The sequence below is a fragment of the Narcine bancroftii genome, unplaced genomic scaffold, assembly GCF_036971445.1.
Source record: "Narcine bancroftii isolate sNarBan1 unplaced genomic scaffold, sNarBan1.hap1 Scaffold_119, whole genome shotgun sequence".
Taxonomy (NCBI): Eukaryota; Metazoa; Chordata; class Chondrichthyes; order Torpediniformes; family Narcinidae; genus Narcine; species Narcine bancroftii.
The window spans coordinates 124,010-149,776 of record NW_027211854.1 but is presented as its reverse complement, the minus strand read 5'-3'; the positions used below and the strand labels follow the sequence as shown (position 1 = coordinate 149,776).

Genomic DNA, 25,767 nt, shown 5'->3' with positions numbered 1-25,767 from the left:
TCTCCGAATGTGATCTTCCCAGCAAGAAGCCAGTGCAATCCTCTGGTGTTCCATAAATGGAAGAGAGGTATTTCAGCCCCTGAATGCTGCTGTCCTGGTCAACCTGCCCGAAGGGCAGTGCCCACAGAACACCTGTGTAGGATTCCACTATTGTCCTGGGAGTTGGGGCTTAATGGGTTAGAGAAGAACACATTGTCGATGTTGACCACGGCATACCAGGGTTTGTCGCCCCTGCCCGTGATATCCTCCACCAATTTAACCACATCGAAAACGACCGCAGCAAGAGTGAGTGGGGGGGGGTGGGGGTGGGGGGGTGGGGAGTGAATTTGTCCAATTTACAGTATCATACACCACGTGCCATTTTTATTACAGACAGGCCAGATTGGGCTGTCTTATCACACCCCCTCATAGAGGAGGGTATCAATCACTTCCCCGATCTCCTTATAGCCCCCTGGCACCCGATCCAGGTGGGTGCAGACTACCTGGGAGGGAGGGGCAATGACAAGAGGAGTCCACCTGGCTGCCCCGACAACAATGGTTGGCGGGAGACCCTCAAATATAAACTGCCCCTTGAGTACATTCATTCCGAGAATGTGGGGGGGTTGGGGTCTCATTGTGACATCATAGCGAGAGAGTAAATATTGGGAGATTGCCATGGTTTCACTTGTCTTTCTGTATTATTGTGTAACAATAAACCCATTGATGACATCACACAGCCAGCAAACCCAGTTGCTGAGACTGCAGTCGTGTTCATTGTGAGGGTTGAACGTGGTGCGAGCGCGTGGCACAGTCTTTGCCGAATACCAGGGCTTTTTGGCCAAGTGAGGCTCACGGTGGTGACGTATTTGAATTACTACATCACACGTCACTGGAAACACCTCGCGTGTGACTTGCAGGAGAATGGGCAATGCCTTGTGCTGTCTACGAGTGGCACGAGTGGCTGGGGAAGAGGAGCAGAGTAGGAGATCCCTCACTCCTCGGAAAAGAATGACGTGCAACTGCTGCAAGAAGATCAGAGGCAGGTGGTTTCATTCCCGAGTTGCTGCGGAGGAATCGTCAGACTTCAATGTCGACCGCAGGGAAGAAAACACGCAGCAGGTACTCTCGGTCACGTGTGAAACCTTCTATGAGGCAATGTCGAAATGAACATAAGTTGTACTGTGTGCACAAGGTTCATTACTCACGTAAACATCAGACACTCATCCTATAAGGAGAGCTTGGTGTTTCGCAGCTAATTATCTCCAATTCAGTGTTGGTAAATCAGTTACGCTTTGTCTTATCTTTTTCCAAAGCATCTACAGATTGGGTGCTTCATTTATTCTGAAACTTAAACAAGGTCTTCAACAAGTGAATCCTACTTGGAATTTATACATTCCTACTTAATAAATGGGTCCAGATAGTCTTATTTTTGTAAATTAAAATGAAAAACATTCTCTTTCCTTTCACAGCACAAAGGATCCCCAAGGTTTAAAGTGTAAATGATAAAACTGGAATTACTGGATATTTCAATAAGAACAGAAAAGGCTGGAAACTCCCAGCAAGTCAGGAGGTGACCAACCTGCTGACTATTTCCAACATTTTCTGTTGTTACATTTGAAGTATAATTATTTTCAATATTTCTTCTGGGAACAATTGGCTGTCAAAGGCAGGAATTAAATTCTCTTTATTGTTTTGGAGTAGGGAGAGTTTAGTGCTTTTTTTAGGAAGGAATATATGGGTTGGCACAACATCAAGGGCTGAAGGGCCTGTACTATGCTGCAGTGTTCTATGTTCTGTGTTTCTGCCATGGTGATTTAAGAGTAAATATTAACCAAGGACCCCCAGAAGAATGTGCCCTTTCCTTTGGTTTCTGCCCTGGAAGAAAGACTGATGAAAGACTGGAGTCCTGGTTTTCTGGCTGAAATCAAAACAAGAGTGTTCTTCGTAAAGATGCACCAAGAATCTGTGGTTTGCCTTTCATCAAATTCAAGTCAGAAACCTCAGCCTTGAGTGTATAGGTGTAAAATCTGAATGTCTCTGGGGATTGACCCTGTGCCATGTGTTCAGTTGCAATGCCTTCAGCAACCCTTGAACCAATGTTCATTGGGCCAATCCTGAAAGGTGTTTTGCCTTGCTTTTTCCAGATACTTTTGTTCTGTTCACTGCCATGGTTCACATGATGAAGATAATGCTTTGCAGTGGATTTGAAAATAGTCATTAAGTTTTAACTGTGACTTTTACCTGCAAGACCACATGCTTGTTCTTGGTAAAATGTTTTTATTGAGTTTAACATATAAGCATACATACAGAAATCTGAAAACCACGTGACAATTCATTCCATTACGAGTAAGGACACGCGAAGAAAACAAAGTTAATGAAACTACATTCAGGATGACTTGTTAACCTCCAAAACAATTACACTCCAACTCCAATCATCCAAAATCAGATTTGCTGAAACCCTCATTTATCCAAAAGTTTACAAAAATTCAAATAAATGAAGATATCCAAAACAAATCAGGAATCTGCATTTATATGAAATATTTTTCAGAGACAAACTAACCTCTCAGGTTGAAAAAAAAATTGTTGCACGTGAAATTAGAACATCGATTGTTCTCGTTTCAGGTAACTCCCTCCCCTCTCTTTTTCTATTCCTTCTTTACCTTCCCCTATTGACTTTTCTCTCCAACTCTCCCATCAAACTGCACACCACTCACTCCCAGCAAGTGGTTGGAAGAATTCCTTGTCCTGCCGTCGTCCAGGAGAGCGGCCTCTCGGCAGCAGCCGGTTGGTCACAGCCCTTTCAGATAATCGGAGTTGTAATGTAATAAGAAATAATCTATATGGTGAACCCATTTATTGAAATAAATTGTACAAAACAAAAGAATAAAAAGAAAAAGAAAACAACTCGAAAAATTAAATCTAAAAAATACATCTAATCTAATGCCTCTCTCTAATCAAGGTTACCTTGCAGACAGAGTAAAATGGGGATTTTTGTTTAAGGTATTGGAAAAATTTAAATTTGGGCCACTCTTTATTGGTTGGGTGAAGGCCTTATATAAAAATCCATTGGCTAGAGTGGTGACAAATGGACAAGTATCTTCTTCCTTTATATTATCTAGATCAACTTGACAGGGTGTCCTTTGTCACCGGCTTTATTTGCTTTGGTTATTGAACCGTTAGCGCGAATGATTAGACAAGATGGTGATATTAAAGATATTAAGGCAAATGAGGAAGAGTATAAAATGAATTTATTTGCCGATGATGCTTTGATATATTTAACAAATCCTACGCAGTCGTTAGGAAGGTTACATGCAAGGTTGGAACAGTGTGGTGCATTATCAGGATATAAGGTTAATTGGGATAAGAGTGAAATGATGCCTTTGACAAGAATGGATTTTGCAAACTGCAGATATTGTTACATTTAAGCGGTTGGATAAAATTAAGTATTTTGGGATAAATGTAGATGATAATTATAATCATTTATATGAGTTGAATTATAGACTATTATAGCATAAAATTAAATTAGATTTAAATAGGTGGAAAGATTTACTGATAACTTTAATAGGGCGATGTGGCGGCGCAGTCTCCCATGGTGTATAATGCCACATGGCGGAGCAGCCATGGGAAGATGGCGCTGTCAAGGTTTTCTCCCTGCCTCAAGTCACCTGCCCAGCGCACGCCTGGGGCAGCGATTCTGATATCACAATGCACGAGGTGACTGAGCTTAGGCTGCCCTTAAGCGGGCGCGGGCTGAATTTGAATAAAAACGTCATTAATGGCTTTCAATGTGGTGGCTGAGTCTTTCTTGGTTGTGTCCATCACGACAGTGTTTCAAAATGAATGTTTTCCCCCGTATTCAGTATTTTTGTCAATCAATTACATGTGGGATTCCTAAAAGGTTTTAAGGATTTCCATGTGCTGGGAAGATCTTTATTATGAAAAGGTAAATTGGCAAGAGTATCTATACAAAAATTGACTTGGAGTTTTATAATTACCACATTTTCAGGATTATTATGAAGCGGCACAATTCAAGTTTATTAATAGAATGGTTGGATCACAACAATGTTTACGTTGGGCTAAAATCCAAATGGCTCAGCTTCATGAACAAAGAATGATACAGTTTATTTATAAATGGAATGCTCAACTTTTCCAAAATTATCCTTTACCGGTGTTAAAACATTTCATGGAAATATGGTATCGGACCAACGTTGCTATTGGTGCTGAGGGCAAAATTTCGGCTAAAACCCTTTGTATTAAAATAAGCTTTGTATAAAAATAAATCACGTATTCCTGAATATTTGGGAAAAGAAAGGTATTATCTTGGCCGAAGATTGTTATGAAGCTGGAAATTTTGTTTCATATCAATGATGGAATGAAAAATATGGATCAGGTCCATGCTTAGTTACCAACTTTGTTACTAGATAATTTTGGACACAGTTTGAGATTACCTCGAAGGAAGAGATTTGAATGTTCAATTATTGAAGGAGGGGAAAGGGGATTGATTACACAAATGTATGCTTTATTACAAAATAAGATGCCTAAGTCGGATATTTATTAAGTGAGAAGTAAAAGGAAGAAGGATCTGTCGGTTTTAATTTCTCAGGATGATTGGATGACATTATGTGAGGATAGTGTGACTAAGCCAGTAAACGTAAGATAAAGATTCGTTCATTGTAATTTTATTCATCAACTTTACTTAACACCTGAGAAGTTGAAGAGGTATAGATTTATCTCTTTGGATATGTGTTTTCAATGTGGGGAATAGATAGGGTCTTTTTTACATTCAGTATGGTTAGGTGATCAGGTGAAACCCTTTCTGAATGGAATTATGGAATTTTTATTGGGACATATGAAGTAAAATGGAGTTTGGAAATGAAATTGGATACATTTCAAATTGCATTTATTCAGTTGGAATAGGCAGTAGCGAGAAAATGTAAAGCTATAACCTGGAAAGATTTAATTGAATTAAGTATTCAGAGATGGGACATGGAATTGCAATCATGTATTCCATTGGAAAAGATAACTTACAATTTACGCCATCCGTCTACCATTTTTGTTAATGTGCGGGTCCCTCTGTGAAATGTATGGGTCTAAATATGTCATGGTTGATTGGTGACATCAAACCCGACTATGATGGTTTGTTTCTTTAGTTTGAGGTTGTAGAGGATGGGAGGGAGCTAAGAGAGGGGGTGGGAGGGGGGTATATATGGGGAAATTTTTGTATGTTAATATGATGTATTTTATTGTGGATTTTGAATTTGATTTTAAATAAAGTATATAAAAAGAAGGTTACTTTGTAGACCACATGCTAATAGTTCCTTTCATTGTTGTTCAATAACATCTGATCCTTTCCTGCTTCTAAACTGTATTTCTGTGAAATCTCCACACAGCGGCTTCTCTGTGTATTTCCGGCACTACCTGATCCAATGCACTAATTGATAAGGTGGTGTCTGCAACCTATCTTAAGGAAGGCTGAGACGACCACAGATCGCTAGTGATTGTTGTTTACTTTCAAGCAAAGTTGGCTCGGCCAAGGGTTCTTCTCAGATCTCTGAATGTGCAGTGTGACAAGAGTTTTAGAGGTAGCTTGGAATGAATTACTCGAGCAGCTTCCACACACACACATTTGAAAAGCCAGAATTTTAGCAGGATTATTGCATCCTGCTTTTTGCCAAGGAGCAACAAAGTATCCACATACAGCTTGCCTAGGAGAGCATGTGGCGTTAGCAGGCAGAGTTAGAACAGCTTTGCTCTCAAAGAGGGAGGGAGTGAGAGAGAAGGAATCAGAGAAATCTGTTCCAGAGGGACAAGCTGCCAAACTTTGGAAGGCTGCCTGGTGAAAGGAGAAGACTGGTGGTCTGAAAGATGACCTGAAAGAAAAAGGATCATCCGGAGAACCCTGAAGGGGGCAAGTTCTGTCAGAAAGACTAATTAAGAAGAAATCAGTTGCAGATGCTCTGGAAATGGAATCTCTCTCTCTGAAAACCAGCAAGAGCCCTTCTGAGTGGTAACCATTTGTCTGTTAAACACCAAAGCTTGGTGAACTTTGTTAATGCTAATGTATGAGCACTGTTGCAAGAATTGCCTGCAACCAGGACTGTGATCCAAAGAACTTTTCTAATCTTCAATACACATTACACTCACCTGCACTTAGTATTTGAGGGCGGATTAAGTGGGTTAGGTAGGTTAAGTAATAAGTTAAAGTTCAATTCTGTTTTCATGTTCAAATAAAATTCTAAACTACTTTTGTTTAAATAACCCTGTGTGGTCGTGCATATCTATTGCTACTGGTTTTTGGGGTCATCTGGACTCCGTAACATTTTATGGGGGCTCATCCTTTAGGATTTGAACATTGCAGTTTCATGATTTATTAGTTGATTGGGATGTTTTTGCAGGCTATTTTTACAAGCTTACAGAAAGCTTGTGTCTGGAAAAACTGCAGCAATGGATGTTGATACATTTTTGTTACAATCATCACCTGCAGAACTGCAGAAGGTGAGAAAATAGGAACTGATGGCTATTTCTGAGGCATTGAAAATTGTTGAAGTTAAACATTGGATGAGAAAAGTACAAACGTAGAGGATTATAATAGTGAAATATTACATGTGAAGGAAAATTTGTTGAGGAAGACTCACAAAAGGACATTCCAGAATAATAGGCATTTTCAGAGAGCTCATGTGGACCAGATTAATAAACCTGTTCATAAGGTTAGGATGGAGCAGGATAGTAGGGCTGAAATAAAGTCTGGAGAAAATGTTCAGTAAAAAGATGAAGGAAAGGTAGGAAAGGACAGAACTTCTGTATTTATATGCCATTTGTGTAAGAAAGCTGGTCGTGTGACTGTCTAGTCTTGAAACAGAAAAGGTAAAAACAGGTTTAACCAGAACCATGTATACAGAAACAGTGGAATTTAAGGAGAGCAGAGGTGCATAACCTGATCAGTAGGTCATGGATGTTTTCAAGCCTTTTGTGTCAGAGGGCTTTGTCTCAATAAAGGAGGGAGAACCACAGGTTCCAGTTAACATTCTTAGAGATACTGAGGCTGCTCAGTCATTGTTGTTAGAAACCGTTTTAACTGTGGATCAAAGGACAGACACAGAGGAGACAACTTTGATTAAAGGTGTTGGAGATGAGGTAGGGTCAATATTGCTTCACAAGGTTGTGCTAAATTCAGAATTAGTCAAAGGAACTGTTGTAGTAGGAGTTACCCATGCAAGGTGTCTCGTTTTTGCTGGGGAATGATTTGTCAGAGAATAAAGTTGGGTCAGTTTTAAGATTGACAAATTGGCCTAGTAAGGATGTGGTTAGAGAGGATGGTGAGATATATCCTGCATGTGCGGTAACTAGGTCTGTGACTAAGAAAATGATGACAGCTGAAGATGATCCAGATGGGGGGAGTCACGTGATGGAGTAGTGGCCGGTCAGGGAATTCCAGCCCTCTCCGGAAAAGTTAAAAAACGCACAAAACACAAAGGTACAAGATTAAAATTTAAAACAAAGTAAAAATAAAGGTGAGAAGAAAATGGCAGCGAAGAGAGAAAAGTCGAAAACAACGGGAAGAAGAGAAGAAGAAAAAACGTCGGAAGAAGAAGGTGAAGGCCTTACCTGTCCGAGGAGGCCCGCCGCGGAGAGAAAAGCCCGCTCCCTCAGGTCAGTGGAAGTCCCGGGCTCGGGACTACAAAAATGGCTCACAGAGCCGAGTAAAAGTGCGCAACCGCGCAAGAAAAAAAACACACTGACGGGAGGGGGAAACAGCTGCGGAGTCCATCTCCACAGCTGAGAGAGACACCTGCAGCACAGCAGCTGGTGCAGAACAGAGACAATAACGACAACAAGAAAGAAGATGGTAAAAAGAAAACAAGGAAACAACAGATGGTCAATCCAGAGGAAGAAGAAGAAGAAGAACAGAAAGAAGTAGAAGAAGAAGAGAAAGGCAAGACAATGGATGTATCTTTTTTCAAAGAATATATGGAATCAGTGAAAGAATGGCAATTACAAGAATTTAATGAGATAAAAAGAAGAATTAAGAATGCAGAAGAAAAAATGAATAAAATAGAAATGGTCATATCAGAGATAGGAAAAAGAGTGGAGAATGTGGAAGAACGAGAAATAATCGTAGAAATGGAAGTAAAGGACAAAAGGGAAATTAGAAGAATCTAATAAAAAAGTTAAAGAGGCACATGAGCTGTAAGCTCAGAAGACAGATATAATGGAAAACTACATTAGAAGAAATAATATAAAGATTGTGGGCCTTAAGGAAGGTGAAGAAGGCAAGAATATGAGAGAATTTATAAAAGATTGGATCCCCAGGGTCCTAGGAAGACCAGAATTACAGGAAGAAATTGAAATAGAGAGGGCACATAGAACATTAGCCCCGAAACCACAACCGCAGCAAAAACCAAGATCCATTTTAGTAAAATTTTTAAGATATACAAGAGAAAATATATTGGAGAAAGCAATGAAGAAAATAAGAGAAGACAAAAAGCCACTGGAATACAAAGGTCAAAAATTTTTTTTCTATCCAGACATAAGTTTTGATCTCCTGAAGAAGAGGAAGGAGTTCAATACAGCAAAAACGATCTTATGGAAAAAAGGATATAAATTTATGTTAAAGTACCCAGCGGTACTTAAAATAGTTATTCCAGGGCAACAAAACAGACTATTCTCGGATCCAGAGGAAGCACGAAAATTTGCAGAACAACTACAAAACAAGCAGAGAGATGAAGACATGTAATGAGAGTAAAAATGACCACGAACTATATGTATGTGTGTATATGGGTATATGTATGTATATATTATATATATAAAAAAAAAAATATATATATTTATATATATGTAGATGTGTATGTATGTGTGTGTATACATGAATGTATACGTATTTAGAGGAAAATATATAGAGTATAGATAAGAATTAATAAGGGAATGAAAGGGAATAGAGGGAATAAGGAGGGAATTAAAAGAGTGACCTTTGTTACATATGAAAATTGAAATCTTTTCCGGGGGGGGCTGGGTGGGGATGAGTTACGGTCACTGCAAAATCAGTTGACATTTGCGAGTGAATTCGCAAATCCAAATGGAGAGGGGAGATGTGTTTGCCCAACAAGAGATAAAGGGCAACTCAGGAGGGGGAGGGGAGAATGGGGTTAAAGAAGTTTTAAATAGGAGAATAAGGAAAATTTTTGATGTTTTAGAAATGTTGTCTTATAAAGTGTTCAAAACAAGAAAACAGAAATGGTTAAGAAGGAAAGGTGATGATGGAGAAACGGAAAGGGAAGATAAACAAAGTATGAAATGGCTATGTTGAACTATATGACTTTAAATATTAACGGAATACATAACCAAATCAAAAGGAAGAAACTGCTAAATTTACTGAAAAAAGAAAAAATTGATATAACATTTGTGCAAGAAACACATTTAACTGAATTGGAGCACAAGAAATTAAAGAGAGATTGGGTAGGACATGTAACAGCAGCGTCGTATAATTCAAAAGCAAGAGGAGTAGCTATATTAATCAGTAAAAATGTACCAATTAAAATAGAAGAGGAAATAATAGATCCAGCAGGGAGATATGTAATGATAAAATGTCAGATATATTTGGAGTTTTGGTATCTACTCAATGTATATTCACCTAACGAAGAAGATCAAAAGTTTATGCAAGATATTTTTTTGAAGATAGCAGATACGCAAGGGAACATATTAATAGGAGGGGATTTCAACCTTAATTTGGATTCAAATATGGATAAAACTGGGAAAAAAATTAACAGAAAGAACAAAGTAACCAAATTTATAATTAAATCGATGCAAGAAATGCAACTTTTGGATATATGGAGGAAACAACACCCAAAGGAAAAGGAATATTCATATTATTCGGGTAGACATAAAACATACTCAAGAATAGACCTATTTCTGTTATCAGCTCGTAAGCAAGATAGAGTAAGAAAAACAGAATATAAAGCTAGAATATTATCGGACCATTCACCCTTGATATTGACAACAGAGTTAGAGGACATCCCTCCAAGAATGTATAGATGGAAATTAAACTCCATGCTACTTAAAAGGCAGGATTTTAGAGAATTCATTGAAAGACAAATTAAAATGTACTTTGAAATAAATACGAATCAGTGAAAGATAAGTTTATACTATGGGATGCAATGAAAGCGTTCATTAGAGGGCAAATAATAAGTTATGTAACCAAGATGAAGAAGGACTATAATTAGGAAACAGAGCAGTTGGAAAGGAAAATAGTAAATATAGAAAAAGAATTAGCAATGAAGGAAGATACAACTAAAAGAAGAGAATTGGCAGATCAAAAAATAAAATATGAAACACTACAAACATATAAGGTGGAGAAGAACATAATGAAGACAAAACAGAAATATTATGAACTAAGGGAAAAAACGCACAAAATCCTAGCATAGCAGCTTAAGACAGAACAAGCTAAGAAAATGGTATTGGCATCAAGGAAAAAAGACAAACAAATCACATATAATCCAACGGAGATCAATGAAAACTTTAGAGAATTCTATGAACAATTATACCAAACTAAAAACGAAGGGAAAGAAGGCAAAATAGATGAATTTTTAACTAAAATTGAACTACCAAAATCACAAATAGAGGAATAAAATAAATTAACAGAACCATTTGAAATAGTAGAAATACAAGAGATAATAAAAAAAAACTACCAAATAATAAAACACCAGGAGAGGATGAATTCCCAATAGAATTCTATAAAACATTTAAAGATTTATTAATTCCTCCCCTCCTGGAAGTAATCAACCAGATTGACAAACCACAAAGCTTACCAGATTCATGTAAAACAGCAATAATTACAGTAATACCAAAGCAAGGGAAAGATCCACCAGCATCATATAGACCAATATCATTACTTAACACAGATTATAAGATAATAGCTAAACTATTAGCAAACAGATTAGCAGATTATGTACCTAAAATGGTAAATCTAGACCAAACTGGATTTATTAAAAAAAGACGCACAACAGACAATATTTGTAAATTTATTAACTTAATTCATGCAGTAGAAGGGAGTAAAGCGCCAACAGTAGCAGTTGCTTTAGACACAGAGAAGGCCTTTGAAATGAAAGGGGAGGGATTAGACGAAGGGGCCCGAGAAATGAAGGCAGTGTTAGGGAGACATGAGCAGGGAAATGATGAAGCGGAATTCCGTCGATGCCCGTGTGTGTGTATAGAAGGCTGGTCTTTAGTATTTTCCATCCTTTTCGTATTGATCGAAGACTGGGCAAGACCACGTGTTGCCCATGTGCATATTCCGATGAAATGGTGTGGAATGGCCCCTGTTTATAAACAGGCATCTTCCACTCAAGTGGTTTCACATCCTCCTCAATCCCAAGGGTTTGCAAATAGATGAGGGAATATGGAATTGCTGCCAGGAAAGTACAACACGTCTTCAAACTAACAGGATTTTGCAATTTGTAGGAAACAACAGAAGGTCACCTACAAAAACATAAGAAGACAGTAGGTGATCTTCTGAAATGGTTGGCAGTCGAGGGTCACTATGGAGTTCATATCACCGAAGACGAATTCTACGCATTAGGTGATGGTTTCCAGATGGAGGAAGAGGACGATGCGATGGGGTCATTTGCTGAGATGGGCGAAAGACTGAATGACCACCAGCAAGGCCTGAAGGTATGAACACTTCCAGGTGTTTTGGATAAGTGTATATTCGAACAATTGTAAAAATATTTTGGATTGGACTTTTCATCAGAACCTCTGATCAGTACAGATTTGATGAAAGGCGACTGACTAAATTTCACTTAAATAATGACTAACACAATTTCCAAATAATGTTGAATTGAATTTTGACGATCTTCTCCCAATCCTATTCAAAGATCTAGCAGATCCTCTTTCTAACTCAGTCCTACTTTCTGTTCTTTGCTCTGGCCCAGTCACGCAAGTGATGAGAGATGACGGGAATATGATTAACTCACTAGTGAAGGGGCAGTGATTGACGATGGTCACAGAGGCCCTTCACTAACAATCTCACCATGGCAGCTTCTTAACAAAAACTCTTCACCTCAGTAATGCTGTATTCTCAGATAATGTGGATCTTGATGTTGTAAAGGGAAGAACCTCCTCCCCTATTTTGATAACTCCAGCACCCACTCATGTGATTAACTCTTTATAACCCATTGAATGGGCCATGCAAGCTATTCACAACCAAAAAGGGTTGAGGAAGCATACACCACCGGAATGAATTCTGGCGTAGCAACGTCACTGTTCGTCCACTCAACCAGGCCAGATCCTTGTGCAGATCTAGGGATTGGTTTGGAAAAGAGAGTGAGTAAGGCTACACCCCCTCACTACCACAATTTTCCTGTTGTTGAGGCAACTGTTGGTGACAGCAGGAGCAGAAAGATTCATCCCATGTTTCTCCAGGGGCTCCCTCAATTCTGATGTGTGGTAGCACCATTGTGCTAAATGGGATAGATTCAGAATAAATTGACAGCTGGAATCACAGTGGCCAAAAGGTACGATGGGCCTTTAACATTTGCAGCAGGAAAGTGTTACTTACCATCGTTAGTTCTCCCATTACAACCAAGACAAGTCATCACCATGGTTTAATAGGGAATGCAGATGCACATGAGGTGCCAGACTGATAATCTTACAACACTGGACAGTGGGCAGGCAATGCAGAAAAAAAAATAACATTCCAAAGACAGAATTAACCGCTGATGAAATTTGAGCTCTGTCGTCCTTCCGGCTGGGTCATGAACAGTAAACAGGAAAAGAGGGACCAAGGGTCTCCTCATTCTCAGTGGTGGTAGGCCTCAGCTTCTGAATAACAATGTTGGGGTTAAGACACTTTCTAGCATGTTCCATCAGGTTCTTCCGACACCATCACAGAAATCACTTTCACCCTATTTGATTTACTTAGGAACACCAAGTGCAGCAGACAAATAGGACCAGACTCCATCACATTCGAAGTACTGGAGAAGTTCAGTCTAGATTTTTTTGCACCTCCTGTCACAGTTGATCCACTGACATCCTTCTGACAAAGTGGCAAATTCTTCAGGTATCTGGTCCATCTACCAAAAGCAGGACAAAGCCATACTTTATTTAATCAGCTGCCCGATGGAAAGTGTGTCGCACACACTGTGACATAAAGTGGCATTGTTCACCAATAACCTGCATAATGGTACTTCAATTGGGTTTTGTCACATGACTCCAGGTCTCCTTCTCACTGTGGTCCTAACATGGACCAGCCACTTTGAGTACTGTGATAACTAAAACAGATCAGAGGCTACCTGTCAAGCAGTAGGTGGCGAACCTTTGCTCCGCACTTGACTGGATGAGCACAATTCCCAAAGGGCCCAAGGACCTCAACAGCAGAGCAAAGCAGTTGGCTTGATTAGCCCTCCATTCATTCTCTCCACTGAGGTAGTCCTGTATTCTATCAACGGAGTGAACGACATCTACTCGACTCCAAGAATATGTCCAAAGAGGAGCCTTCTGACATGGAGAGGGACGTGCATTAGGTCCGTAGGAACATTACTACCTGCTGATTCCCCTCCACACTCCTCTCCCTTCTAACTGGGAAAGATATTGCCGTTCGTTCAGTTTGGGCCCTGGCAGGGACACCTGCATCTTGAAGCACTAATGTGAAAATGATAATTACCCAGAATGTTTTCACTCAAATGGGGATAGATTTTCACGTTTGTCATTCCTTAATATGCAGTGCTCAAGTCAGATTTTCATCGTTAAAGAAGAGCAAAGATCTTTAAACATTTACCAATTGATGTTATCTTCTTTTCGTAAAGCATTGCTTAACATGTATGCAAATTATTGCCCTGTGTGTGCTTGACAGCCTGGTTTGTTTTGGAATAAGGCGACTTGAATAAAGTCTTGTCAAGTCCAAAGGATGTTGAACAAAATGGTAAAGATCAATACAATAAAGTCACCGTTATGTCTCTGTGTGGGAGGCTTCTTTAATAGCAGAAGTAAAATCTCTTCTGCTATTTGAATCTTGCATCTTCTTAGAGATGCAAGATTCAAATAGCAGAAGAGATTTTACTTATTGATGCCTTCCACCATGCCAGGAAATGTTCATACTCACATAGACATGCACCCCACATTGGTGCACGACATTTACGACAGTGAGACGGGTGTGTTATCTCGTCAGGATCATGTGAACTCTTTTGTAACTTCCTAGGAATACACCCTTCTCACTGTGGTAACCGTCGTGCACTACTGGGGGGCACCTATACATGAGTATGAGTGCGAACAGTTTCCTGAGATGGTGGAAGGCATCAGTAAGTAAACTCCCTTCTGTTATTTGAATCTTGCATCTTTAAGTTATTTAAGAATCCTCCCAGGTAACACGGAGACAGAACATGTTGGCAGTGGTCGGTCTAAGAGAACAAGAATAAAACTATAAAATTGATTGGAAGTGACTGAAATCTGAAGGGGAAGAAGAGAAAAAGTACACCTGGAAATGAATGGCTGGTGCAACAGCAGTTCACCCAGTGATGGACGGGAGGCTGAAGACATGGTTGAATCGTTTAAAACGTTTCAGCAGATGTACAATTTAGCAGTGAAAAGCTATTTTAAAAATGCAACAGCGAGGAGAAGGTTAGTTCTATACATGTCTGGACAGGGGAGCCAGGCCGTGACTTATTTAATAGCTGAGAGCTTACGGGGTGGAGAAAAATGATCCAGAGCAGATATTTGCAAAGGTTGTTTCTCACCTTGAACTCAGCTCTAATCCTAGACTTGAATGCAATGAATTTCAAGGTTTTGTGTAAGAGACTGATGAGACTGTTACTAACGTCCTTACTACACCAAAAATTAATGCTGCAAAATGCAGATGGAAGGATATATAGGAAAGATTAGCTGATCCACTAATATGCCCATCCTGAAGTGCAAAAGTCTCTTCTAGGGAAGGATAGCTTGAAATTGGCCAAAGACTCTGACACAGCCAGAGTCTTCAAAGCCACGAGGACGCAAATGAAATCCCTATCAATGCAGACCCACCCACAGCAAAGAGAAGGAAGGGTTGATGCTATAAAAAATACAATCAGAAAAGTGCCACCCCCAGGACCTGTAGGAAGGGCAGCGGACAACACCCCTCCGTGACCAAAATGATTGCCCCGCATACGGTTCTGAATGTGGAGCCTACGGCACAGCAAACCACTGGGCGAAAATGTGCAAGTCTGGCGTGAAGGAAACAGTGATACCAGTGAAGAAAAAAGACAAGAAGATCCACCATCTCTTAAAAATGTTGACACACTCATATACATAGACATCCACCCCACAGTTACTTCAGTGAGAAGGGTGCATTCTTACACAGTTACAAACTAGTTCACATTCTCCTGACTAGATCACAGTCACCTCTCGTTAGATTTCACGTGTTCTCTTTTACATCATGAAAGAATATTAAATCCCTGAATTGAAAGTTAAGGATGAGATCATTCAAATGACAAAAGTTTAATGTGCTTAAGTTTAAATAAAAGTAAGTCTGTTTGACAGGGAAGGGACTGTGTACAAATACTGAAGGAGAGGATTTATTTTCTTGTCAGTCAAATTAACTATGGAATATATTCTACTCCATCTCAGCAGGATTCATCCTTTGACACAAGCAAAGAATTGTAGATCAAGGTAGTTGATTAAACCTCCGAAAGCATAAAACCATTTAGATTTCTGGACTTGAAGTACGTTTCCTGTGTGTATTTACGGGTGTTTTGGTACCCTGATTTTTAATAAATTGGGAAACCTGAATATTTTATTTCAATTGCAAATGCAATAAATAGAAACCTTACCTCCCCCAAGACAACTTGGAGCAATAAAAATGAACCTAGGATTGTTTCTTTTCTAGGAACATCGCCAAAAGTTGTCCCAGAAAGAGCAAGAGTTGGTTTTGGCCATAGAGGCAGCTCAGACTTTCCTGGAACAAAATGTCCAGGACCCTTTGCGAGACGAGGAAGTTGCACTGCAGGAGAACTTGAATGTCTTGATGGAGGAGTACGAATCCGCTTTATCAAGTGCAGATTCTCAATTAAACGTGATTGAGGATCTGCATCTAGAACTGCAGAAGTTCCGAAAAGGTGAGGGAAAGTATTCATTTATTTTCCAGATTACTATAAAATAATATTTACTGAGAGTTAAAAAGAATTCTAAGTAAGACAACTGAAAGCTACATGTGGTTTGGAATAACCCCAACTTGTAATTATTACAGGATCCTGTCAATGTGTCAAAGTCTATATAATCTGGTATTATTTGATCATTTTGATTATTTCACCATTATATTCCTTTAAACAGATCATGATGAATTTGAAACATTAATGATTCATTCAGAAAAGGAACTACAAAAAATAAAAGCTGAGGAATTTGACTCCACGTCATTGACATTCAAACTTAAGAAGCAGAAATTCCTCTTCAATGATCTTCAGTTTCTCAAAGGGGATCTAAGATACCTCAGACGATCTTGGAAAAGTCTCTTCGATGCTGCCTTTCTCTTTGAAATCAGGAATGCAATTGAAAGCTACAAGATCCCAATTGATCCTGATGCCATAAGCCAACGTGTGGAGGAGACGGTTGAAAGCGCCGATGCTCGCTTCAACGCACTTCGATCAGAAGTATGACATATCTCCTTTTTTTTGACTAATAGCATTTAAACTCCAATTTTACTTTAGATCAGTAACATGAGAGCATTTTGATAGACTGAGCAACTTGTGTAAGTTTTAGTCTTATAAGAGTGGCTCTGGAAAAGGTTTGCGGCTGTGATTAATAATACCCATGAAGAACAGGAACAATGATCAAATCTTTCCAGTATTGTGGAGCTCTCTTGGTGGCCAAACTCACTCGAGTTGGACAGAGACCACTGCAGAAAATAAGTCATGAACTCATTTCCTTTTAATAAAATCAAATGTCGAACAGATCATAATTGGTGAAGATTTTCCAGACTGGCCTCCCACGTGCATTTGTCACTGAACACGGTGTAATGTGTCCAATCCACAAAGGTCACCTCGCTGGCTCAGTATGTCCTAAACCCAAGGGTTAGGCTTGAATGGCATAACAGAAATGCAGAGTGTTCGGCTGGAACAAGCCCAGCCCCAAAAGAATTTCTGTCTAATCTTCACTGACACACTAAATTTGTGAAGGTTTTCAATGCTTCTGATATATTCCTGACCATCAGTTTATTTTGAAAGCAAACTCAAAATATCAATTAAAAGATTTATTGACATAACAAGAAAATGGAACAGTACGGCAGGGTAACAGGCATTTCACCTTTGGTGAGGAGTGAACATTGCCTTTTTGTCTGTGACCCTCAAAAAACTTGATGCAGGGAACAAAAAAATGATAGTTGGCATAAGTAATGGACCAGTAATGTATCGCTTGACCCATTTTGGATCGATTGGACACTCGATATTTGATCGCATCACAAAATCGTACATTTTAAAAATCCACATACTCATTCATTTCTTTCACTCTATAGTGCATTGGACTTGGAATCCGTCTTAGCACCAAGGTATTTGAACAATGGCAAGAGAAGGCAGATGAGCTGCGTTTGTGGCTAGAGAGAGTAGAAAGAGAAAGACGAATGGTTCAGCTGGAGGCCATCCCTAATCCAGAAATCTTGCAGCAAGAACTTGAAAATATCATGGTAAATTAAAGTTGTTATTTCATAAATGACTGTGTAATGTTGCTTATTCTAATTTACGAGTAGAATGATGAATGCTTTGAAATAATGATAATGTGCACATCCAATAACAGTGGTTAAGGCCACATGGGAGGTTGTAAGTTTGGCACCTGAAATAGGAAGTTGAGCTCCATTCATTCCAACTTGATCAGGTTTTAATGGGAGCCTGATGAAGATCCAACAGCCAATTTGCTTCCAGATGGTGGGGGCGAGATTGGAAACTGTAACAAAGAAGCCAAACAGTTCTGCTCTCATTGTGTGTCTATTTTCAGTATGGGTTTCCTCAGACCTTATCCATGTTTAATGGGGGCCTAAGAAAATGGTGGCAGAATTTTGGACGACCTCCAAGATTATAACAGCAGAGCAAAAAATCTCAGCAAATCATTAATGGGATCATCAGGTGCAGAGACGATAACTCCATAGATGGGGGTTTCAGGAACAGGTGAAGGGGGGTGGGAGGAAAGTGGTGATTTGGAGCACATTTGGAGGTAAGATTTGTTTGCAAAGTGGCAGAGATTGATTTATTCCAAAGAAGTATTCGAACCATAGAACCTTACAATATTACAGAACAGAAACAGGCCCCTTTGGCCCTTCTTGTCTGTTCCGAACCCTTTTTCTGCCGAGGCCCTCTGACGCACCTAGTCCATAGCCCTCCATACCTCTCCCATCCATGTACCAGTCCAAATTCTTTTCAAATTAAAAATTGAGCCCACAGTCACCACTTCAACGGACAGCTTGTTCCACTCTCCCACCTCTTCACTCTGTGTGAAGACGTTCTCCCTCATGTTCCCCCTAAATTTATCCCCTTCACCCTTATCCCATGTCCTCTGGTTTGTATTTCACTTGCTCTCAGTGGAACAAGCCTACCTATATTTACTCTGTCCTCCACATCATTTTAAATCTCTCTCTCAATTCTTCCCTCATTCTACACTCCAGGGAATAAAATCATAACCTGTTTAACCTTTTCCTACAACTCTGCTCCTGACGTCCAGGCCACATCCAAGTCAATCTCTGCACAATTGCCATCCTTCCTGCAGTTAGGTGATCCAAACTGCACACAATAATCCAAATTGTGTCTCACCAATGAAAATTATACTTTATCCTTTGATTGATCAAGGTCAATGTGCCAAAAGTTCTCTTTGCAACCCTATCCACATGTGACACCATTTTCAGAGAATGAGGTGTCTGTATTCCCAGATCCGTCTGTTCTATCATACTCCTCACTGCCCGACTGGTTACCATGTATGTCCTTTCTTGGCTTGTCCTTCCAAAATGCAACACCTCACACTCATCTGCATTAAATTCCATTTGTCAGCCCATGTTTCCAGCTGGTCCTGATCCCTCTTCAAGCTTTGAAAACCTTCTTTAGTGTCCACAACACCTGCAAGCTTACTCATCCAATTTACCCCATTATCATCCACATAGCCTTCCTGGTTTCTTTCTTGAGGTTTTTTCTTGCATTTTCTATACTCTTCAAGCACCTCATTTGCTCTGTGATGTCTATACCTGCTGCACACCTCTCTTCTTCCAAACCAGATTCCTAAGCCTGCTAATCTTGACAGGAACATGCAAAGTCTGTACTCTCCAAATTTCACCTTTGTAGGTCTTCCACTCACCCCGCACATACTTTTCCAGGTCAACACCTTCTCATTCCTTTCTAATTTCCTCAAATTGGCCTTTCTCCAATTTAAAATCTCAACCCGAGTCCCAGACCTATCCTTTTCTATCATTAACGAAACTAATGGCATCATGTTGACTGGAGTTGATGTTTGAGGAATTGGAATTTGCATCAGAAAGACAAATCAGAAAGTTTTGCTTTATTGAGGTGGAGGGCATTTCTGGTCTTGCAGTCAGAGAAAAATCGGACCATTTATTGCAATAATGGCCTGGGATTGATGGTCATGGAGAAAAGCTGTGGGCCATTAAGTGCTCGAGAGAATAGGAGTTGCAAACGGGTCAGATTGCTGAGGGAGAACACATATTTACCTTTGAAGGATGATGGATTGGGGAGAGGGGTCATCTGGAGTAAAAGTAGACAGGCAGAAAAACGCTAATGCAGAATAACCCTCTGCAGCCAAATCTATGTCCATTAGTGGTGAAAATCCAAATGAGTTCTTCAGCATTATTTTATCAATGCTGATGTAAATCTAAGCATCAGAACATTTTTAAATATTTTCTTGTGACCTTGATGGTTTGCAAGGGGACTTCAGGGCCGGTCAAGAGATGTAGACAAGATAAAGATGATGAGCTCAACAGAATCAGAAAATGCTCAAACATCAGGCGTATTAAATACCTCGAAGCATTAATGAGTAATGAGTAATGATCAATAGAAAGTTTGATCTGGTTGTTTGAGAAAATTCCAATATCCTGTGGTTATTGGGTCCTTGAAAATGTTCGCCTCCTCACCCCAAAGCAGGCCAGAGAGTTGTTGGTATTTATGATAATTTATAGAATCGCCTTCACAGGCTGTTTATCTCCTTGACCCAAAGACAATATCGAAATTAACCAAGGCATCGGCAAATCTAAGATATACAGAAATAAATATTAATTTTATTGTGAATGAGTCATTGTGTCATTTTGAAATCACAGGTTCTTCAGGGAGAAATTTCTGAACATGAAGATGGTGTCGAAAAGTTACAGGAGGCAGCAAAGTGCCTGCTGAATTTGAGCAATGACGTTGTTCCAAATATAGTCCAGCTTCGAAAGACCACAGGTACCATTTCAACATTTGATGTTTAGATCAAAAGGTGGTTCTCTAATTCCAACAAATACAAGTGATGCTTCCAGCTGGTAAATTAGACATTTTCAAATTGTGCAAATTACCAGTGGGGACCCACCAACCTCTTTGAACCATTCTAAAATATTTCTTGCAATTGATTGGATTTCAAATGTTGAATCATCTTTACCTAGCACGTCATAAATAGGCTATCATTTCATAAACAGCTCTGAAAATGACCATTTACTAAAGAACTGTGCACACTTCAATGTTTGAATAAAATGCAGTATTTAAGAAAGTTCAATCGAACTTTCTCCACTGAATTGTGGTCAGTGATTCAGACTCGTAGGCCAGAATCGCAATAGTATTGCAAAATGTGTGTTTATTGAATGAAATTTCTGCTCGAGTGGTGCATCTTAGAAGTGTTGGGTCTTATAAAATTGTTGCATTAAAGGTACTGAATTGAGAACCATATTTGGAGCGTTGGAAATGAAAATGGCGGCAAATGGGAATTCTTGCAGTGAATTCGTTGAAAGTGATGCTCTGCGATTATTTAATAAAGCAGCCAGGCTCCAGTCATGCATACTTGTCCGTGGCTCATCAATTAAAGAGAAGATTGAATGATTGGAAACCAGACAACTTCCAATCATAGAAACAAGACTGGAAATAGGAAACATATGTTAAAATATGCCAGCAAGGCGGTGAAGTCACGAGCTCCATCGAAATGTTAATGTTGCTTTTCTTTTTTCCAGATGCTCTATCAGCTCATTTATTTTTATACATTTTTGTTTCCTTTCCTAAACCTCAGAAATTCTATATTTTCCGTTTGTCTTGTTGATCAGTTATTAATAGAAATAGAGGGTATGTAGAAATGGTAGAAGGTTAAGCAGCGGCCATTTACCAAGTGTGAACATCTGGCAAACATGCAGCCAAGGAAGTGTTTAGGGCTGTGATGTCTCAAAGACCCCCCAATGAGAGGGGATTTCTCATGCTGTGCTGGGAGGGCACTGAAGATCCATGCATCTGAGCACCTGAAGGGCGGGATACAGTTCTGGTGAGAACGGTTGCAGCTGCTCTCAGAGTCTTCTCTATTCAGCAGGGTATTCTTTGTTGTTCCTGCTCCTCCCCGGCCCCAGCTCCCCCCCACTTCACCTGCTCCTCTCGATGAGTAAAAGGCCTTGAAGTCAACATGTTTTCAACAGAGTTGCACAACTGTCCCTCTCTTTCTCTCTCCATTTTCTTTTGCAAATGTCCCTTCCTTTTCACTGTTCTTCATTTCACTTGTCTGCTATTTCACGTTGATTCCCTCCAAACTTTTTTCATTCCTTGCTCACCTTTTCTCTCGTCATCTTCTGTTCTGCATTGCTTTAAATATTACTAAACCCACAGTTCTCTCTCCAAACCAAAAAAATGTGTTTGTTGGGAAGAAAACACCGGAAACATGGTAAATCTTTGAAGACATTTTTAAATGTATGTGTAACAGAACCTTGTGTTCATTTTAGCTACCATCGAACAGAGATTCCAGCGTTTGCGTCAGGAAACATCAGAGCAGAAGAGGACGTTGGAACGGACAAATGTCCAAGTGGAAGATCTTGAAGGTTTACTTTTACCTGGCACTTCTCACCACTGCGATTTTGGAAATGTTTTATTTCTGGATTGATGAAGCAGGATCGTTGACCTAGTTGAGAAACATTGCTATTTTGCACACATAACTGGTCCCTAATAGCAATGCAGGAATGACCAGATGATGTTGATTGCAAGATAAATCTTGGCTGAGACAATTACAGTCCAGATACAGGACATCTCGGCCCCTCGAGTCCACACCGATTTAAGTGGGCTACTCTAGCCCCACTTACCCACTCCCTGTCCATAACCCTCCAATCCCCTCACATCCAGGCAGCTATCCAACTTGTTCTGAAATGACACAGGAAGTTACATCCCAGACCCTGGCACCAATCTGTTTCCTTAATCGTATCCACAGAATCGACAATTTGTCATCCTGACCATCGAATCCCCTATAACTATTACCCTCCTCTTCCTTTCCCTACCCTTTTGGGCAACAGAGGTTGACCTTGTGCCAGAGATACAGCCACTGATTCCTTCCCCAGCCTGAATGCTCCTCAAGGAGGTGTACCATTTGTTGAGTGCTTCAGTCACAGGTGCCCCCTCCTGTATCTGTCTCTTCCCTTTCCCCTCTCCTAACTGGAACCCACTGATCCTCCTCCTGTGGCCCTGTTGAGACCACCTGGCTATAGCTCCTATCTATGATGGCCTCACTCTCACTGACCAGGTCGAGGTCATTGAGCTGCAGCTCCAATTCCCTAACACGGTCCCTGAGATGCTGCAGCTCAGTACACCTAGTGCAATCGTGGATGTCCAGGAGGTCGAAGACTCCAGGACCTTTCACATCTGACACTGAAAAGAGCAAACTGCTCTCACACTCAACCCTTCTCTCTTCCCCCTCACCTTAGAAAGAGAAAATAACAAAAAAAATATAGTCTTACCTTAATCTAGATACACTCGACCTCAGCCTCTACTCGCTGAACCCTCTCGAGCCAAAGCCTCGAAACCCCACTCTTTCACCAGGCCACTACTCACTGGGCCACTCCTCGCTGGCCTCTCCTTTGCATTTCCCTCCTTTTATCGGCCTTGACCAATTAAACCTGTCACTCTCAACTCGCTCCACCTCCGAACACTGCCCAAACTCTGGTCTCCGCCTCCTCCGACTCACTGCTCGAACCGACTAGGCCCGAGGCCGGGTAAAGAACAGAATTTATTGTACGATAGAATCTTGTATGTTCTTTAAAAACCATATAGGATGTGGTTTAAGGTCTCATCCAAAGCAATTGCATCCACTCATGCAATTTGATTTCACTACTTCCCCAATGTGCCATTTAGAAATGCACAGAATGACGTGGATGTTGCTTCTCTTCACCATCTGAAACAAGTAAATGGGTTCTTACTATTAAAGCTTCTGCCTCGCATGTTCGAAGTTTGAAAAAGATCAAAGCTGGTGCATAGTTTCATGCATCCACAAGTGTATAAAAAATGGGTTGTGGCAAATCATCGGCAATTATCCATGCCTGCTGCATCCAGGCATATTTGAAGATTGGAGCACGACTGCAACGCCATGTCATCTGTGGCGGATTAACTACCACTCCAGGCTGAGCTTTAGTAAAGCCCCCCTAACCTTGCCTCCCTGCCCCACTCTTTGCTGAATCGAATAAAGTGACATTAAGTTACTTTAAATAACATATTAGGGGTCTCCAAAGTGGTCGATATCGACCCTTGGTGAAGGGGTGGGGGGGTGGGTTGGAGAGGCAGCAGCGTGACCCATATGTGTGGGGGGGGGGTGAGACAGCAGCACCACTCACGTGGGCAAGGAGGGAGATAGACGGCAGCGCGACTCGGGTGGATTGGAGAATGATAAATAGAGTCCCCTTGTTTAAAAAAGGTAATAGGGAGAATCTTGGGAATTAGGGTTAGTCTTACATTATTGGTGAGTAAACTAATGGAAGGGATTCTTAAGGATGGGATCTATGAAGATCTGGAGAAATACACTCTACTCAAGGATAGTCAGCATGTCTTTGTGAAGGCAAGCTTGGGCCTCACAAATCTAACTCAGTCTTTGGAGGAGGTTACAAAAGAAATTAATGAGGGTACGGTGATAGATGAGGTCTACGAGGATTTTAGCAAGGCGTCTGAGAAGGTCGGTCACAGGAGACTCCTTCGGAAAGTCCTGAGTCATGGGATGAGCGAAAAATTACCTGCATGAAATAAAAGCTGTCATGTCGGAAGAAAGCAGAGTGTCGTAGTGGAATGAAAGTATTCTGCCTGGAGGTTGGTGCCGCAGGGATCTGTTCTGCGACCCGTGCTCTTTGTGATTTTCATGTCACCTGGATGAAGAGGCGGATGGATAGGTCAGTAAGTTTGCGGATGTCACGGAGGTTGGTTTGGAGGAGTTGTGGATGGAGATGAAGGCTGTTAAAGGTTACAAAATGATGAAGGTGGGATGCAGAGTTAGGCAGAAAAGTGGTGGATGGATTTCAATCCAGATAACTGAGAGTTGATGCATTTTGGAAGGACAAACCAGAAGGCTGAGTCCAGAGTTAATGGTCAGTTACTTAAGAGTGTGGATGAACAGAGGAACCTTGGGTTGCAAATCTACACATTTCTCAAGGTTGCCGCACAGTTTGATAGGAGAGTGAAGAAGGATTATGGTGTGCTGAGATTCCTTCATAGGTGGTTTGAATTCAGGAGTAGAGTTGTCATGTTGCAAATCTATAAATCTTTGGTATGACTCACTTAGAATATTATGTTCAGTTCTGGTCACCTCATTATAGGAAGGAGAGGGGACAGAGGAGATTTACCAGGATGCTGCCTGGATTGGGAAACAATTCTCATGAGGCAAGGTTCGCAGAGCTGGAGTGTAGAAGGATGAGAGGAGACGTGATAGAGGTCTACAAGATCTTCGACATCCTTCCGTGAATTCAGGGACCAGAACACTACGTAATATTCCAAATGCGGCGAACCAAAATTTTATACAGCTGTAACTTGACTCACCAACTTTTACACTCAGTTCCCCAAATCATGAAGTCCAGCAGGCTGGATGTTTTTTTACCATCCTCTCCACCATGTTGTCTCTTTCAGGGTGCAGAGAGCGTTCAGCTCAAAATCCTTCTCTCCATCAATGCTAGAAAGGATATATTGTAGACTTTCCCTTGCATTTGACCTCCCCCCCTCCCAAATCCAGCACCTCACTCAGGGGAGGGAGAGGGGAAGAGGAGGGAGAGGGGAAGGAGAGGGAGAGGAAAAGAGAGGGAGGGAGTGTTGTCAAGGAAGGGGGAGGGATATAGTGAGAGGGTGAAGGGAAGAGGAAAAAGAGAGAGAGTGGGGAAGGAGAGGGAGGGAGAGTTGTCAAGGAAGGCGGTGGGATAGAGGGAGAGAGGGTGAGTGGAAGAGGAGGAGAGGGAAAGGGGAAGGAGAGAGGAAGAAATGTCGAGGAAGGGGGGAAGGATACAGGGAGAGTTTAAGGAGAAGGAGAGGAAGTGGAGAAGGAGAGGGAGAGAAAAGGATAGGGAGGAAGAGTTGTAAAGGAAGGGGGAGGAATATAGGGAGAGGGTGAGGGGCATAAGAGAGGGGAAGGAGAGAGAGAAGAATGGAGTGGGAGGTAGACTTGTCGAAGAAGGGGGTGGGTTAGAGGGGAAGAGGAGAGGGAGAGGCAGGGAGAGTTGTCAAAGAAGGGAAGGGATAGGGGAAGTGGAAGAGGAGAAGTCGATGGATAGGGGAAAGAGAGGAAGAGGAAAGAAGAGGGAGGGAGAGTTGTCGAGGAAGGGTAAGGAATATAGGGAGAGGGTGAGGGGAAGGAGAAGGAGAAGGGAAAGAGGATGAGGGATAG

At 40.8% G+C, this 25,767-nt stretch overlaps 1 protein-coding gene across 2 annotated transcripts in view; it reads left to right on the top strand.

Annotated features, from left to right (window-relative positions):
• Positions 1 to 727: 727 nt before the first annotated feature.
• Positions 728 to 25,767, top strand: part of LOC138750344 (microtubule-actin cross-linking factor 1-like) — a 33,105-nt gene continuing 8,065 nt past the window's right edge. Inside the window, exons 1-7 of one of the 2 annotated variants that reach the window (XM_069912422.1) lie at positions 728 to 1,098; positions 11,434 to 11,643; positions 15,830 to 16,058; positions 16,273 to 16,589; positions 17,450 to 17,617; positions 20,243 to 20,366; positions 21,872 to 21,967. In XM_069912422.1, the coding sequence (XP_069768523.1) occupies positions 901 to 1,098; positions 11,434 to 11,643; positions 15,830 to 16,058; positions 16,273 to 16,589; positions 17,450 to 17,617; positions 20,243 to 20,366; positions 21,872 to 21,967 (1,342 nt within the window). In that variant the 5' untranslated portion in view covers positions 728 to 900. The remainder of the gene's footprint in view (positions 1,099 to 11,433; positions 11,644 to 15,829; positions 16,059 to 16,272; positions 16,590 to 17,449; positions 17,618 to 20,242; positions 20,367 to 21,871; positions 21,968 to 25,767) is intronic. The other variant, XM_069912423.1, reaches the window with a different exon arrangement.